Source organism: Micropterus dolomieu, unplaced genomic scaffold (genome assembly GCF_021292245.1).
Source record: "Micropterus dolomieu isolate WLL.071019.BEF.003 ecotype Adirondacks unplaced genomic scaffold, ASM2129224v1 contig_14127, whole genome shotgun sequence".
In the NCBI taxonomy this organism is placed as follows: domain Eukaryota; kingdom Metazoa; phylum Chordata; class Actinopteri; order Centrarchiformes; family Centrarchidae; genus Micropterus; species Micropterus dolomieu.
The window spans coordinates 2,101-18,511 of record NW_025743113.1 but is presented as its reverse complement, the minus strand read 5'-3'; the positions used below and the strand labels follow the sequence as shown (position 1 = coordinate 18,511).

The 16,411-nt window shown below is 40.9% G+C and overlaps 1 protein-coding gene across 1 annotated transcript; it reads right to left on the bottom strand.

Annotated features, from left to right (window-relative positions):
• Positions 1 to 10,354: 10,354 nt before the first annotated feature.
• Positions 10,355 to 15,919, bottom strand: LOC123966730 (extracellular calcium-sensing receptor-like). The gene is made up of 8 exons (XM_046042856.1): positions 15,813 to 15,919; positions 15,176 to 15,470; positions 14,801 to 15,090; positions 14,206 to 14,501; positions 13,037 to 13,242; positions 12,703 to 12,924; positions 11,337 to 11,460; positions 10,355 to 11,259 (listed from the first exon to the last, which is right to left on the bottom strand). Exons 1-8 carry the CDS (start codon positions 15,917 to 15,919, stop codon positions 10,355 to 10,357), a joined length of 2,445 nt encoding a protein of 814 aa, XP_045898812.1.
• Between the last annotated feature and the right edge of the window lie 492 nt (positions 15,920 to 16,411).

Below are 16,411 nucleotides of genomic sequence, written 5' to 3'. Positions count from 1 at the left end.
AGAGAGGTTACTACGTAGATTTAAATTGATTAAAAGGGATTAGCTTGTCTAATTTTTTAAGTCCATTAAGAGAGATTAAGATTGTAAGATAGTTCCACTTGTGTGTAGCATAGTATTTAAGAAAGTTTCCTAGTTTCACTATTAACATGATGATGGCACTGTTCGAACCAAATGTTAGAAAATCCTACCACAAAGTCAGAAAACATCCAAGATGTAAAACAAAACAACTGAGGGGGCCCATTAACCCCAATGAGTATAACTATACCAAATTTCATGTTTCTTTTCTTGGCATGTCAGTAAGTTAGTTTTTTTACAGATCATATTCATCTGTCCACATATAGATTTTTCATTTCTTTTCCAGGTTATAATGGCAGCACACAAGGTAGCCTATATGTCCTTCTGCCTAGCCACGTGCTTCAGCTCTTCCCGTCTGCTGCTATAGAAGCCCAAGACATACAACTGCAGATCTGATGAAATTACCACAAAATTCCTCATCGACCTCTGGCCTAAGGTGTTCTGGTACCATATATACGCCATGAACCATACTGTGCCTAAACATGGTATTTGTTCTATCCGGAACACTGGCTCCACCCTCTACTGGACTCTATGAGTATTACCTCCTCCAATCACATGCATTTACACGCACCTACTCGCCACTGAATCTTGCATCCGCTGCAATGCAGCAGCCTGATCTAACTCTGCATCCCAGTACTCTCATGTGGTTTCACATGGGGCGTTGCCAGTTGCAAGCATGTTACACAAATAGTGTAATAATACTTTGGTTGTTTTCGTTTCCTCCATGAGAGGCACTATTGTGCAGCAGACGAGGACCCCTCTCTCTCACAGCTGCAAACTGGCGTGGAGATGAGGATATCCCAGCATGTGTATTGAGATAAGTGTATCAATACCCGTGCTATTCAGCTGGCCTCCTCTGTCTCTGTTTGCTCGATGCAAGAGAGACAACAATCATGGACCCAGAAATCAAAATCAACTCATCGAGTCAGACGACGATCCATACGACGATTTGTTCCAAATTGGCTACGTCCCAGTTACACCACAGCAGTCAGACCTCAGTCTGGCCCCCCGCCCCAAGCTTCTCTTCTCCCTTGTCTCTCTGCCCTACAGAGGTTAGCAGGCAGGCGAGAACGGGAGCAGGTGAGCGTCACGTAGCACCCAGAGAACCTGATATGGAGAGGTCAGAGGAGTGTTAAATGTCGAGGTGCCGGTACTGTGTACTGGTGCTTTCCGGCCCACTTCAAGCACTGATCCCGACTTCCCGTGGCTCTCAGGCCTCATCCCCTCAGCCAGCAAGATCAAGCTCTAGATAGACCGATTGACAGTTTGTTAACTTTCTCATCAACGGTTTCACACACGGTTTCCATCCAGGTATAGAAGTCCTCCCAGACACTATGCACGCCTGCCACAACCTCCAGTCTGCTCTCACAGAACCCCACACAGTCGACTCTTTATTAGCTAAAGAAGTGAAAGAGGGATTCATGATAGGCCATTTGGCTTTCCAAAGCAGATATCACCATATATCCCCAAGTCTATCTATACCCGTGATATTCAGACAGCCTCCTCTGTCTCTGTTTGCTCAACCCACCCTCCCTTTCCCTTCCCTTCATCCACTCCTCCCTTTACCCACTCATCCCTTCATCCCTCTCCCCCTCACCCCTTCATCCCTTCATCCCCTCCTCCCTTCCTATTCAACCTACATACAACTCTCTTATGTCTCATCTAGGTACCGTCTGGGGGCTCAGTAAATCAATAGGCGAAACCACTACCTGTCACGACCAGGGACGTGCACAGGGGGGTTGCTCTGGTTGCCCGGGCAACTGCCCGTTTGCCTTTCCTGACTCAAGTTGCCCTTCCGACTCGCCCTTCCGAGAAAAAAAAATAAAATAAAAAAATAATCGCGATCGCAAAGCCTCATTCACTTCCATAGGGGCACTGAAAGTGAAAGTCAGTAGGGGAAGGGCAAACTCTGTTTAAGTGGCTGCACTGCTGCAGCGCTGCCTGCACGTCAGTCGATTCTGTTCCCTACCGGAATTCCTGTTTCCTTCCTTTATGCAATCATACTACAACAAATCATGCGTAGTTTTGCCCAGTTACCATACGTGATACGTACCAACAGAAGTGAATACGAGCTAGAAGCGCAACTGAATGTACGGGAAGCCAAAAGGTTAAAAAAGGATTGTATTTTTTTCCGAAATCTAAGCGTTTTTTTATTTAATATTTTATTAGAAGCGAGTTTTCCCCATCTGTCAATTCAATCTAGATTATTTATTTTCAAATAAAAAAAAAAGGAAAAAAAATAAAAAATAATAATGATTAAAAAAAACAATAAACAATAATATAAGGAACTCTTTTTTCATGACTCGAGTCATGTTTTTCTGTTTTGTTATTAATAGCAGTTTAGGTTATTGAGTGCTGTATTTAAGTGTTTTTACTTTTTGTATATTTTTTAATAAAAAAATGTTTTTTTCTCAGTCCTTCATATAGCCCATGTTTTTTTGTTTGTTTTTCTTTTGGGGGGGTGGGGGTGCCTTTTTTCAGGTCAGAGCAACTGCCCTTCAAAATTCCTGTGCACGTCCCTGGTCACAACGCCACAGGCATGGAGGTGACAGGGGTGTGTTGTGGGTTTTTGAGTTTATTTTTTCCTTTTGAGCGAGCGAGTGGTGCTCGCAACCTCACGCTATGAGTCCAGACAGTTTTGACGAGTGGTTACGTAAGTGGTAGGGTTTTGCAATATAAACTGAGACGCAGCATTGCTCTGTTTGGGGCCGTGAGCTGCACTTTATCAGAGGTGCTTAAGTTAACATGTGTGCATTTATGCCGGAGAACATTGTGCGAGAGATTCTGAGTGTGTAGAAAGTTTTGAACATGAGCAGAAAACCTGCTGAAACACAGGAACTATTAAAGTCCAGGGGTCTCATTTATAAAACTGTGCATAGAATCCTCACTAAAAGTGTATGTACGCCCAAAAATGGTGTAAGGCAAAAAAATATTCGGACTTATAAAACCGCGCATATGCACATCTGTAAATCTGTAAATCTGGTGCTTTATCTTTAAGCAGCTGTGGTCTTTTTAACGCAGGAATCCCCACTCAGAAAAAAAAAAACACAACCAGGGACCAGAATGTGATTATCAACTATATTGAAAATCTGCTAAACCTTCTCACTTTTTTTCAGCCTGCAGTTGAATGCATCCTCCCAGAACTCAGTAAGCACTGGAGAAGCAGCCACTTTAGTGGGAGAGAGATCCAGCAAAGAAATCTCTCAGACCTGGGATGACAGATTTCTGAATGCCAATTCCGATGGCACCAGCACAGAAGCTGAACCTCAGCATGTCTTGGTTTGTTACCCAAGACTCACTGCCTATCTGCTGCCGAGGTGGAGAAGGCTCCCGCGACAGCTCCTCCAGCAGGATTCTTATGTCTCCATAAGATACAAATGCCACAACAACTATAGCTGTGGACCTGGAGAGACATTACAGTGCATTATTATACAAAGACGTATGAAGATCGTTAACACAAACAAACATGAACATGAAACATGAAATATACTTTTTTGTGTGTTGAAGGTAAGGTAATGGTCTCACTAATTGTATCTTTATAAGAATCTCTATAGATTCTCCAGTTTATATAGATTTTCAAACAAAAGCTTCCCCCCTTCTACTGTACGTCAGCTTAGTATACAGAGAGAGAGCCTGCCCTTACCCAGTCGTCTTTCTAGGGGCTTTATGTACAAAATAATGTCAATTATGTATCCCTGTCTCTTTTGTTCTCTTGTAGAGTTGTCAACACTAGACATCTTCCTAGTTTGGTCCTACCCACTTTTCTTTTTTTGTTTTTGCACATTGTTAATCCTAACAAATTCACACTTTAATAGGTTGTTTGTGTGGATACAAATATAACTGCTACACCTTGAGGTACCAACTGAATATAGTTCATCAGTAGCAATATAATTTTGAAAAATTAATACCTTATCTTACTTTGACATAAAATAAAATAAACTGAAAGGCCTCCTACAGTGAAAATATTGATTCAGAGAAGTTTTCCATTATATTTTGTGACAGTGATACTAGACCAATGGAAATCAAGCAATCAGACAAAATATTGCAGCATGTCTAAACTAGCTATTTTAATAAATTTATGAGAATTAATACCCAATTATGAATTTTAATATTCAAAAATACATTAATCCATCAAAAACTCTCGTTTAGAAAAAGAAGGGGCACCACCGGAGTTGTTTTTCTCCTAGAGTCTCCTCTAGGTAGCTTTTAATAATTATACAATTATTCACCAGTGATCAGTTAGTTAATAATCGCTCAATTATCTTAAATCAATCAGTCAGTCTCATATCTAAAGGGTCAATTCTCTTGGCAGGGACGTGGAAATAGGCAACACACACAATTCCTTGGTTACAATGAATTTATTAACTAACTAAGGTGAAAAAAGGTGGTTAAATACATCAGGGAAAACAAGCAATGGCTAAACAATGAGAATGGAAGTTCAATTGTGGGAAGCATTTGACTCATACGGCAACTAACGAATGCAATTAGATGATAACTCGGTTAAATTTGTCTAGGGGTATAAAGATTCCATATGCTGGACTAAAGAAAAATGGATTAGCAACTATTGGACATCACTGATCACAGAATGTCGGGTTTTGGTCTTACTGCTTGCGTTTCTTCCCGCCAGGTTGATGGTAAACGGCTTCACACTGGCAGAGTCCGTGCGTTCTCGGTTAGGACAACTTAAAACTGTCGGCCAGTCGCTTTCTCTGCCAGGGAATTTCTCCAGGGTCCGTCTCTGGAAGGCTTATGGAAGAAACTTGCAGTGGGGGCCTTCCCGACCCTGTCTCGGGTCAGGTTTAAGTCGTCCTTTGTGGTTGCTGGCGAGCCACGTGGCGTCGTCCGACCTCCGTGGGCTTAGCTTGACGTATAGAGCTTAAAAAGAACTGGGTCGCTCTTGAATTAACTAGTGTAACTCAATGGACTGATAACTTTTAACAAACGAAAAGAAAGAAAATAAAAACAAGTAAAGTTGCTGTTAAACGAGGGAAAAATCGATGTCGCGGCACTTCGCGTGTGTAGCTTCAAGCGAAACAAAGACTTCGTTGCACTGGTCGAATTCTTAGGGCGTTGCCGAGAGAGGCACGCCGGACACGTGCCGAAGCGTCCAGAGAGCAGAGCGGAATAGAAGAGAAGAGAGGACGTCGTGTGTCGCTCTTTTGTGGTCTGGGGCGTGGTTCCCCCAGGGGGCGTTTCCGGTTTCCCGAGGGACTGTCTTTCTAAATTTTTAATGTCTATAAAAGAAAAGTAAATCTATTTGCTCGTTATAATCCAATATTTTCCACAATCAAATGGTCAAACAGTTGTACCGTTCTAAGTTAAGCATTTGGTAACAGGAAAACAATTGTCAAATTATTGGTCATGATAAATGAGTGACATTTATACATTAACGGCATTTCCGACGATGGTATGTAATACTTATTTCGTCCACTTAGGGAGCTCAGGCTACATGAGGAAAGCTTAGATTAATCCAAACAATCTTTCCTTAGGAACTGGGGAATTTAGTTATTTAGCCTTAAATTCAAGCCGGCAATTAATAGATTATAGTATGACATTTCTTTATCATCATTTCTTAAAGGAATTGTGTGAGAAAGTATTGTGAGCAAGCATTGGTTACACATGAGATGAAGGAGTGTCCTTAATCTTGCTGAAAATAAAAACACTGCAAAAATAACTTATTTAGATTCTTTTCAGCAATAATATCAACAACAGATAGCAACAACATGGTAACATTACTACTCAAATAGAGGCAAACATAATCAAGTAACTTAAAGATTAAATAAAATAGTTAATGCTTTGAGTCTTTGGAGACTGCAGTCTTTGTATACATGAAGTTCAGGCTGTCCTGGATTTTGTCACATCTAGGCGTGAAGGGGGTATCCCTTTGATGGGGTAATGAAACACAGAGCAAGGTCAGTTGCCACGGTTACGTGTGTGTGTGGGGAGGGGGCAGTTTAGGGTTTCCTGCCCCCCCTCCAAGGAGAGTTCCGATAGGCTGTTTGTAATCTCTGGTTAGTTTCTTTGTCATTTCAACAATTCAGGCACTGAGAGACTTATCTCGGCTGTTGTCAAAGGTGGCCAGTTTTACGATCAGGCTGCTCAGGAATAGCACTTAGAGAAAACAACCTTTCCTCCTCCACCCCCTTTCTTTTGGGGTCTCTTCAGCCGTCTGTAGAAAGTTGATCTCCACCTCCCTGCTTCTCTCTCTCAGGAAGAGAAGAGGAATAGTTTTGAGTAGTTTAAATTTATTTAATATAAAATGCACAAATCCAAACTGTTGTCACACTACAATATTCTAATATTTATGGCGTAAAAATGTGATTATATTTTGAAAGGTTAAGTTGTAACGTAACCTTAACACCAACTGAAAATCTTGTCTTTGCTAAGATCCAGTTTTCACCTGGCCATGGTGAAGTGCAGGTGGACTTCAGGACCCTGTGACATGATGACTGTGTTCAGTATGGGAAGACTATCCTGCCATGTATCAAAACTGAAAATAAAGTTCTGAAAGGTTGAAACTAAGTGTTTGAAAACTCCAAATCTTTCAAAAAACGTTTTGCAAGATCTAAAACTAAGATTTTCAGACTTGGAAAATGTTTAAAAAATAAAATCTCCGCAAACATTACGTTGTTTGTGAGTTTTCCTTCTTCAGAACTGCAACAGTTTCAAATTTGTCATTGTTCTCCCAGTGTATTAGTTTGTTTTCCAGGTTTGAAACCTTGTAAATGGTGATCTGAAAACTGGTGTGCAAATGTGTGAAAAAAAGTTTTAAAACTCTGAAAATTTAGGTTAGAAAGGGCGAAACTTTATTACATTACATTACATTTGCTCTCCTATTGCAGACTATTTTTTCAGAGCTGAGTTTACAACACCCACTTTGCGGAGATACGCCTACACAGTTGCTTCCAACTCACATGATTTGTGGCGTTGTCACGCAGCTCTGCTCTGAAACTCTGACACGCAAAAATCAGGAGCTACCCGCTTCTCGGCCAGCCCTTATGGGTCTGGCTGCTTAGAGGCAGCACTTGGAGGGTTTAGGTCTCCCACAGGAGATGGTGTGCACCATCCAGGGGTCGAGAGCTGCCTCCACTCGGTCCTTGTACTACATCAAATGTTCTGGTGTCAGGACCAGGGGTTGGACCAGTGGCCTGTCTGCTCAGTGACAGGACGGTGTTCACTCATCCTCTGGTGAAGCGTTTCTTGGAGGGGGTTCGGAGGCACAGGCCTGTGTCATGGCCCGCTGCTCCGCAGTGGGATTTGGCACTGGTTTTACACACCTTGGCCAAAGGCTCTTTTGAGCCTTTGGAGACGGTGGACCTGAAGTTCCTTTCGGCCGAGGTTGCCTTGCTGTGCTGAAGGAAAGACATTATGGGAGAGAACGGCCAGGTCTCACAGTCATATATACACAAGGTGACGACGTGATAGAGGCCAGTAGCAATAGCCTTAGAGGGCTGCACCTATACTCATAGAGTTACAATACATAACCACCGTTCTATCTCACACAGGCTGCGCCCTCTACTGGACACTGTGGGTACAGTGGGTGGAGCCCAATGACTGTCTAGTTGCGACAAGTCACAGCTCACCTCACCAACATGATCGGCAACAGGCCACCAGCTACAGGCCCTAAATTACCTCAATCCTAAATGTGCCTTCAGACCAAATGTGAAGTTAATCCTCGCAACCCTTTCCTTGCGGGAATTTTATTGCTGGACTACTGCCGAGTGTTCACACACAACTTGATCATGGGAATAAACACAAACCAGATACAAGTAGAAACAAGAAGAGGCTGTACCTCAGAATAAACAATTTTTGCAACAATAACACTTAGGCATACGCTACAACTTCAATTTGAGTGCAAAGAAGATGGACTGAAATGTTCAGCTACCATGTGTCGGTGATGTAGTGAGCAGTTACCGAAATGTCCACAGGTCAGTTGTTAGCGACACACTCTGGTCTTTCATTTCCTTCACCATATTTTCCTGCAGGCTGTCCTATTGGTGTTTAATAGTATTCCAGTGTGCTGTAAGATGGGACAATGTAGCAAGGTTAAAAATAACGCAGTACTTAGTTCTCTGAAGATTTCTCCATGTACTGCAGCTAAAGGTCTTATATCTTTGACTATGAAATTCACCAGGAAATTGGTGATTTTCAGCTGTCTTTTCTCTGTCTGAAAAAAAGGGCTTGTTTTACAGAGGATAGCAGAGCATTTAGTGAAGCCACTAACTGACTGCTGTCGAGGGAATTTGGATTTTTCCTCAGCTATCATTAGCGGATGCATTTTCAGATGAATGTGCATGACACTTTTATATTTCAGGACGGACTTGCATATTTTGCAAGTGACAGTAGTACCTGTTTCATCTTTAGTGAAGTATTTCCACACACATGAAGCACTGCTGCTGGTTTTCTGCCATGACGCACCAGGCTCCTTAACAGTAGTTGAGGCATCCATGTTGTTGTATCATAATCACATGATCAGAGACTATTCAAAGTCAAGCTCAAAGCATCCTTTGGTCCTCGCTTTTGTTTTCTCCAAGCAATGTCCAGTTTAGTCTGGTTTTAATACAAATATGAAGTAGTAGTCCCACAGATCTCTGGGTGCCTACTGATGCTAACAGTGGAACTGGAAAAACACGGCAGCTCACTGGTGAGAAGCACAAGTGAAGATAAATCAACATTTTAATCCAAAAAATTTAAGTAAAAAGATAATTTAATACAAGCATTTAACTCTGAGCTCTTCCCGCAGGTAAAGGTTTAGGTGTCTATATGTCCAAAAACTGCAGCCCGGCCCAGCTCTGTCCTCAAAAACTGCCTGTAGCTCAGCAGCTGTCTGTCGACCAAAGAGACCCTCTCCCTCCGCTCTGCCTGGTCCTCTCCAAACAATGCTTTAAAGCTATCGGTAAAGTCCAGACAATCTCAACACTCGTGCAAATACCTTTGCGTCGCCAGCAGCAGGTCCTCCTCGTCTTTGCATTGACTTTGTATGTAAACGTACCGCCCCAAACCCTCATTTCGCGTTTGGTCTGAATGCACATTGAGAGCAATCTCTTTTTTACAAGGGTGCCCTGATTGAAGTACAAATAAAACAATAAAGGCACACAAAAGTTGTAGATTACATCTACAAATTAAATAACAAACAGTCCAAGGACATCAACATAAAGGACAACATAAATGCAAAAAAACACATACATTTCCATGTGTAACCTCACCAAGAGAATCCAAGAAGTCTTAAATAAGCACTTGCGGTAGACCCCTGCCTTTGCTCTTTACTATAAAGTGTAGGGTCGCATTTTTGTCAGTAGGGTCACATTTTTGTCATCATGTTGGCCTGCCCTCACATTAACAATTTCTCTTTAAATTAAGTTGAAACCTCATGCTCTCATGGCATTTCAATTCCATTAAAGATTGTTATAACTATATATTCTACAGAGGAGCAGACACATTTTACAGTAGCATTGTATTATATTAATACCTAATTCTACACCCTATTACCCTTCATCAGTGTAATGAGCAAAATTGTCTTTTGAGACCTATTACATCAGTAAAATGAATTATCATTGTTATTTTATAAAAAGAACATTCAATTGTGCATTCTCATATTTTACTTACACATATTTTAGTTAATTGCTGCAGTTCAATTCCTATGGAAATTCTTTTGGTGACATGAAAGGAGCTTGCAAAAATTGTTGTGAAACACTTATGTAAATATAACCTTTTCTTTTGTTTATACTGTATGTAATGGTGGTGGTGGTGTTGTGACTTAGACATATGCCTTTGGTGTGAGAGACCAATATTCAATTTCCCACTGTAATACGCCTAACAATGTGTCCCTGAGCAAGACACTTAACCCCTAGTTGCTCCAGGGGTGTGAGACCTCTGACATATATAGAAATTGTAAGTTGCTTTGGATAAAAGCGTCAGCTAAAATGAATAAATGTAAATGTAATATGCTCTAACTGAGTTCTCTCAATCTGCATCACACTTGCAACTATTTAAATTGTTTTTTAGTCAAACATAGATATCACTCAAATAGTAATAATTTTCTAAAATTATTGAAACAGAACAGGACAGCTCATTGTTGTAAAGAATTTAGAATTTATTTAGCACAAAAATTTTTATGTAAATTAAGACATATTAAAAGAATATTTTTTTTAAAAACAACTCTGAAATTAAGAAAATACTTAAGGTGAAAGAACTAAACTTTGAAATAAACTTTGTGAAAATGTTTAATGTGCACAGCATAAGCTCTACACTGTATATTGCCATCAAAACTTCAGATGTCTTAATATTGATTTTTGTTCATTAAAAGTTTCTTGGTGTTCTTCTCTGGTTTAAACAATATGATGAAACACTTTGGAGCAAATATACACAGTATTAGTCCAAAACTGGAGGCCAGAATGGCAAATATCTCCACAGCCACAGTAAATTTCCCAGGAGAGCTGACATATGCTGGGATAAAGGTAATCCAGACTGCACAGAATATCAGCATGCTGAAGGTGATGAGCTTGGCTTCGTTAAAATTATCAGGTAGTTTCCGGGCTAGGACAGCCAACACAAAGCAAAGGACAGCCAGTAGGCCTATGTAACCGAGCACAGCACAGAACCCAACAGCTGAGCCTAATGCACACTCCAGGATTATTCTCTCTTTGTATATGGTTAGATTTTTCTTTGGAAAAGGAGGACTAACAACCAACCAAATAGTACATATTAAAACTTGAATGAACGTGAATGACACTACAGTCATTCTTTGCTGTGGAGGACCAAACCATTTCATGACGTTACTACCTGGGAGTGTAGCTTTGAAGGCCATTAACACTACAATAGTTTTTCCAAGAACACAAGAGATACAGAGGACGAAGGTGATCCCAAACGCTGTGTGGCGCAGCATGCAGGACCACTCAGAGGGTGCTCCAATGAAAGTTAATGAACATAAGAAACATAGAGTCAGGGAGAAGAGCAGCAGGAAGCTCAGCTCAGAGTTGTTGGCCCTGACAATCGGAGATGTCCTGTTACGAAAAAAGACGGCCGCTGTTACAACGGCAAGGCAGGCACCACCAACTGAGAATGCAGCCAGGATCATTCCAAGGACCTCGTCGAAAGACAGAAACTCTACAGGCTTGGAGAGACAAGTGTCTCCCTCTACATTAGGCCAAAACTCCTTAGGGCAAGGAAAGCAATCAGGGGAATCTGAGAAAACAAATCCAAAACGGTGTTCAGTAGTCATACATTTTATGTTGTAGGTAGGCATTTGAAAAACAAATTACCTGTAGCATTGCTAATCTCTGCCTCCGGACATGGTAAACAATCATAACAGCAGATGGGTTTTCCTTTCTGCAGCACTTTACGAGTTCCTGGAGGACAGCTGTCAGTGCACACTGACACAGGCACCTGGCACATAGATACAAACAAACTCACACATATTCAGGTGTGTCATGCCCCAGAGGAAACCTTTGCTGCTCACAATAGTCTTGTCACCTCAGAAATAAATCATCTCTTTTTTGGAGCTTATTGAATTCTGATCTTTTTCTCCTAACCAACACTTTAGGAGGAATAAAGAGCAAAATAATAAATCAATCTAAGACAAATTGTCCTATCCAGTTTGTAAAAAAACAGTTGAAACACAAGAAAGGCCTGACCTCTTTTGCTGTGACTTCAATTTGATCACTGAGACAAATATCTGATATTATTTATATGTTTTCTTTTGGATTTTACTGTTATCTCATGTACAGATTTTTTCAGCCAAATAAAGATCAGCGCGGTGAGAAAAAAGGAGCATTTTAAGATGAGACAGGATGAAGACATTTTCTCTTGAGCTGAATCTTAAATGTATGAGAAAATGGTTAAGTTGCAGTCCCTAAGATTTAAGTCCTGGTGGATTTTTGCCGACACAAAGTTACTGGTAGTAACAGCAGTTTAACACTATAGGTGCCAGAATTCTGGGGACAGCAAAACAAGCTATTTTCCATCATTCTGTGAGGAACCATGATCTGATCTGATACTGCACATGGCATGAGTCTGTGAACAACAAGGCACAACGAAAGAAGTTGTTTACTTCCCTGAAAAGTTGGAGGTGCAGTCTAGATTTCCTTTCCTCTGAGGCATCGCTTAGGGTTAAACGATAGGTTCACATTTGTTCAAACACTCACATGCCAGAAATGTGTATTGAAAGTGGTATTAGTAACTCTAACCATTCATCCTGTTCATACTGGCAGTGAAGAAATCCCTTCCTAAAGCCATTTCAAACTGCTGATGGACAGTTGTTCAAATGAGGGGTTTCCCCTTCATGAGGCTCCAGCAGTCTGAGTTAGACAGTTCAAGTGGTTGTCTTACAAACTTACGTTCCTTTAGTACAAATTCCTTCTTTATGTTACTATCCCTCTGCCGCAGCTCAGCAAAGCAACACTTTCTTGAGAAAACCAAAATGGGGAATTTCATGAAAATACTGGGATTTTGCAATATATTTTTGGACTGGGATTGTATTAGGAGGGGATCTCGTCACAGCCAGTATGAACAGGAGGAGCAGTTACACCGACAGAAAATCTTTCAGTTTACACATTGTAGGCTTTAAGATCACCAAATTTGACATTTTAATATGTTAAATTATTGCTTGTCTTGTATTGATTGCCTTACCTGTGTTCGCCCCTCCAACCAAATGAGGTTCCTGCTGATACGCAGCTCTTGGCCCACCGGCAGTGATGCAACGTAGTGTCCTACTGTCACAAACTCAATTCTGCCACTCACACTTTTTTGCCAGTTAACCAGCTCATATCTGGCTACAGGATCTCCGTTGGCATCAAATGACACATCATAACCATTTCGGGAAAAATTTACTTTCTTCAGCTGAGTAATCACCTATGAGGATGAAGGAAAGTAAGACAGAAAAAAAATAATGGACTATTAATAATAAAACCTACCTTATAGCAAGAAGGGGCATTGGGGTGTTCATTTATTCATTTTGACTGACCTGTTTCAAGTCTATCCTTGTGAATTTGTCACATTGAGTTGTTGAATTTGTGTCCTGACACACAGCATTATGAATGGCATGTGCTATTGCATAAACAGCCTTGTACACCATGTTAGAAATTCGGAGCTGAGATGTGTCAGTGTATGGGCTCTGAAGCGTCTGTATGTCTTCAGTTCCATCACACAAACTCTTGTCAATGGCTGTACCTAAAAACACACAGAGACAGAGGCAGGTGCTTTTTAACCATGGCAATGATTTTACAATATTATCATTTCTTGCTTTCTTTTTTTATTTCAAATATGGCCTGCAGAAACTGATTGTTATATCAGAATCAGAATCAGCTTTTATTGCCAGGTATGTGTACACATACGAGGAATTTGATTCAGGATTGTGCATTGCTCACAATGTGCTTACTCATACAAAAATACAAAAACACAATAATAAAAATAAAATAAAATCAGACACAGACTTCAGTGTAGACAACACAAATATATACACTATGAACAAAATATAGACATATTGACAAATAGTGCAGTGAGCAGAGTGCAAAGGATGCAGGAGTATGTACATGTCGTAGGTGGATCATAATAATATACATAAAAAATGCTTATTTTACATGGTATCTTAAAGCAGACATGCTTTATATAGTTTCTTAAATCGTCAGAAAATGAGTCACATTTAATAAAGACAAAAGGTGTCCACAACTAGTCATTCACCATCTGACTTGACCTGTACGTATTTAAAATACACAAAAGATTTTAAATTACTGTCAGACATAGCCTAGACCTACATACATACTTGCACATATACTGCCAGTAATACATGTAAGTACAAATGTTTATCATTATTTAGCTTTGTGGTCTGGAGACTGTCTATATATCCTGTGCGTGTGTTCAGGACTTGTGTTATTGTGAAGCCACTGAAATCAAGTTCAGCAGAGTGCATAAACTTGACCTAAGAGATGTGAGATTGTTCAGAGTTGGACCTTATGTTCACCACATGTCTTTGTTTAATATCAATAGATTTCCCTCTCTATAGAAATTCTGGGTCTGGTCCTGAAGCACCTGGTGACATTTTATCAGAGGAATCTCCACCCAGACAGACAATCAACATAACACAGCCACAAGGACCCAACTGTAAGTATACCACATGTTAAAAACAATTCTCACTTTTTCCCAGACTGCAGTTGAATGCATCCTCCCAGAACTCAGTAAGCACTGGAGAGGCAGCCACTTTAGTGGGAGTGAGATCAAGCAAGAAGTCTCGCAGACCCGGGATGACAGATTTCTGAATGGCAAATCCAATGGCTCCAGTGCAGAAGCTGAACCTCAGCATGTCTGGGTCAGTTACCCAAGCCTCGCTGCCTATCCACTGGCGAGGTGGAGAAGGCTCCCGCAACAGCTCCTCCAGCAGGATCCTCAGGTCTCCAGAGGCTGCAAATGCCACAACAACCATAGCTGTGGACCTGGAGAGATATTACAGTGCATTATGTTATACCAGTATAAACATGACACTGATGTTTTTAAATATGTATCAAGATAGTTAACACAAATAAACATGAGAGATACTTTAGTTCGGTGTGTTGAGTGTACAGTATATTGGTCTCACTGATTCTGTTTTTATAACAAAATCATTAATAAATATGAAAGAGATAATAGTGAATTTGACACTATAAGGTAATAGGACAATCATGAATCTTCTATTTGAATATACATTGTTGTTTTTTTGCGTGAAAATCAAAAGCACAATCAGTGATGTAGAAACCTGCGGATAACGTCAGCCACTCTCTGGATCCTGCTACGTGGGTGGGTCCGATAGAAAGACTCAGAATATTCCACACAGATCCCCTCCTTCTGTGCTGCGTCCAGGAAAGACGCCATGCCATTATTTCCGTAGTCCGAATCCGAGCGGACAGCACCTATCCAAGTCCAGCCAAAGTGTTTTACAAGTTTGGCCAGCGCTTCAGCCTGGAACTGGTCACTAGGGATTGTTCTGAAGAAACTCGGGTACTGTCGCTTATCGGACAGGCATGCACAAGTGGCAAAGTGGCTCACCTAAAGGGGGAAAATTATTTAACGGGCAGAACAAAAATTCAACAGAGACCTTTATACTAATAATTGGTCAGAATTTTAGGCCTACTTGAGGAATGTTAAAGGAACCGATGACGCGCGACATGCTGATGGATGGCGTAGACCCAGACTCACCAACGACAGCCATCACAATACCAGATTGCGAGCAATTGTCGCCGGTGTAAAACACAGGGTCAATGCCATTTAAAAGCTGGAATGCGGCATGCACCGTCACGGGCACTGAGCCGCACGAGTCGTGCATCTGATAACCGAGCTTGATGCCTGGCAGCAGCTCCGTGCTGTTGTTTATCTCCTCTATGGCGAAGACCATTGTGTGTGAGAGGCGCAGTTCACGGGAGTCAATGCTGCACACATACACTAATTGTTCAAATTTACATATGCTAAGGACAATTCATAATTTTAACAGAAAACACAATAAAGGAGATCTCCACTTATGGACAATAACTGATAGAATGTACACAGTTACCTCAAAACAGGATTAGATATCAGTCTATTAATATGTGTATTAACAGATTTTAAAAAGTCAGTTAAATCTAAAGTCTCAATTTGTTTTTATCCTGTTAAAAGTAGATTTTTTTGTTTTTAATACACAAAATCTTTGCAACATCATGTAAGCACATCATACAAATCATTTATATTGACACTGTCTAACATCCTCATATCCCCCACTTCTCCCTCTTACTAACCTCCCTGTGCACTTTAATGGCTCAGGCATGGTGGTGAAGTTATGCTTCACTGTATGCATGTAGTGGTGTATAGAGAAAACACCCGCAATAACGTAGTCCCCATCCATTGAGAATGCAGGTAGACGAACGGTACCCTGGAGTTTACATTTTATAGATGTTGCCTCAGTTCTAACTCCAGCACCAGTCCTATCGTCTCTTGGCCAAGCCTTTGGTTTCAGATCACCTCCAGAACCATTCAAGGCAAGAAATGAGTTCAGTTCACACAAACTCAGAGACAGGATCAGGCCAATAAAGAGAGCTGAGATCTCCATCCCTCAAGTGTCTGTAGCTTGTGGGTATACTTTATGTGTGTTTACACTGGTTTATATAGATTTTCAAACAAAAGCTTGCCTCCTTCTACTGTACGTCAGTTTACTATACCTCAGAGATAAGATACCCAAATGGGCTTAGGGGTAGAAAGGGTAAAATCAGAAGGTCACTGGTTCAATACTGGCTCCGAATAATTGGTTTCTTTCTGATGAGCAGGTGGCACTGTGCATGGTGGCGTAAGTGCAGATGTGACATGTGTAGTGTAAAGTGGTTTGAAGACTAGAAAGCCC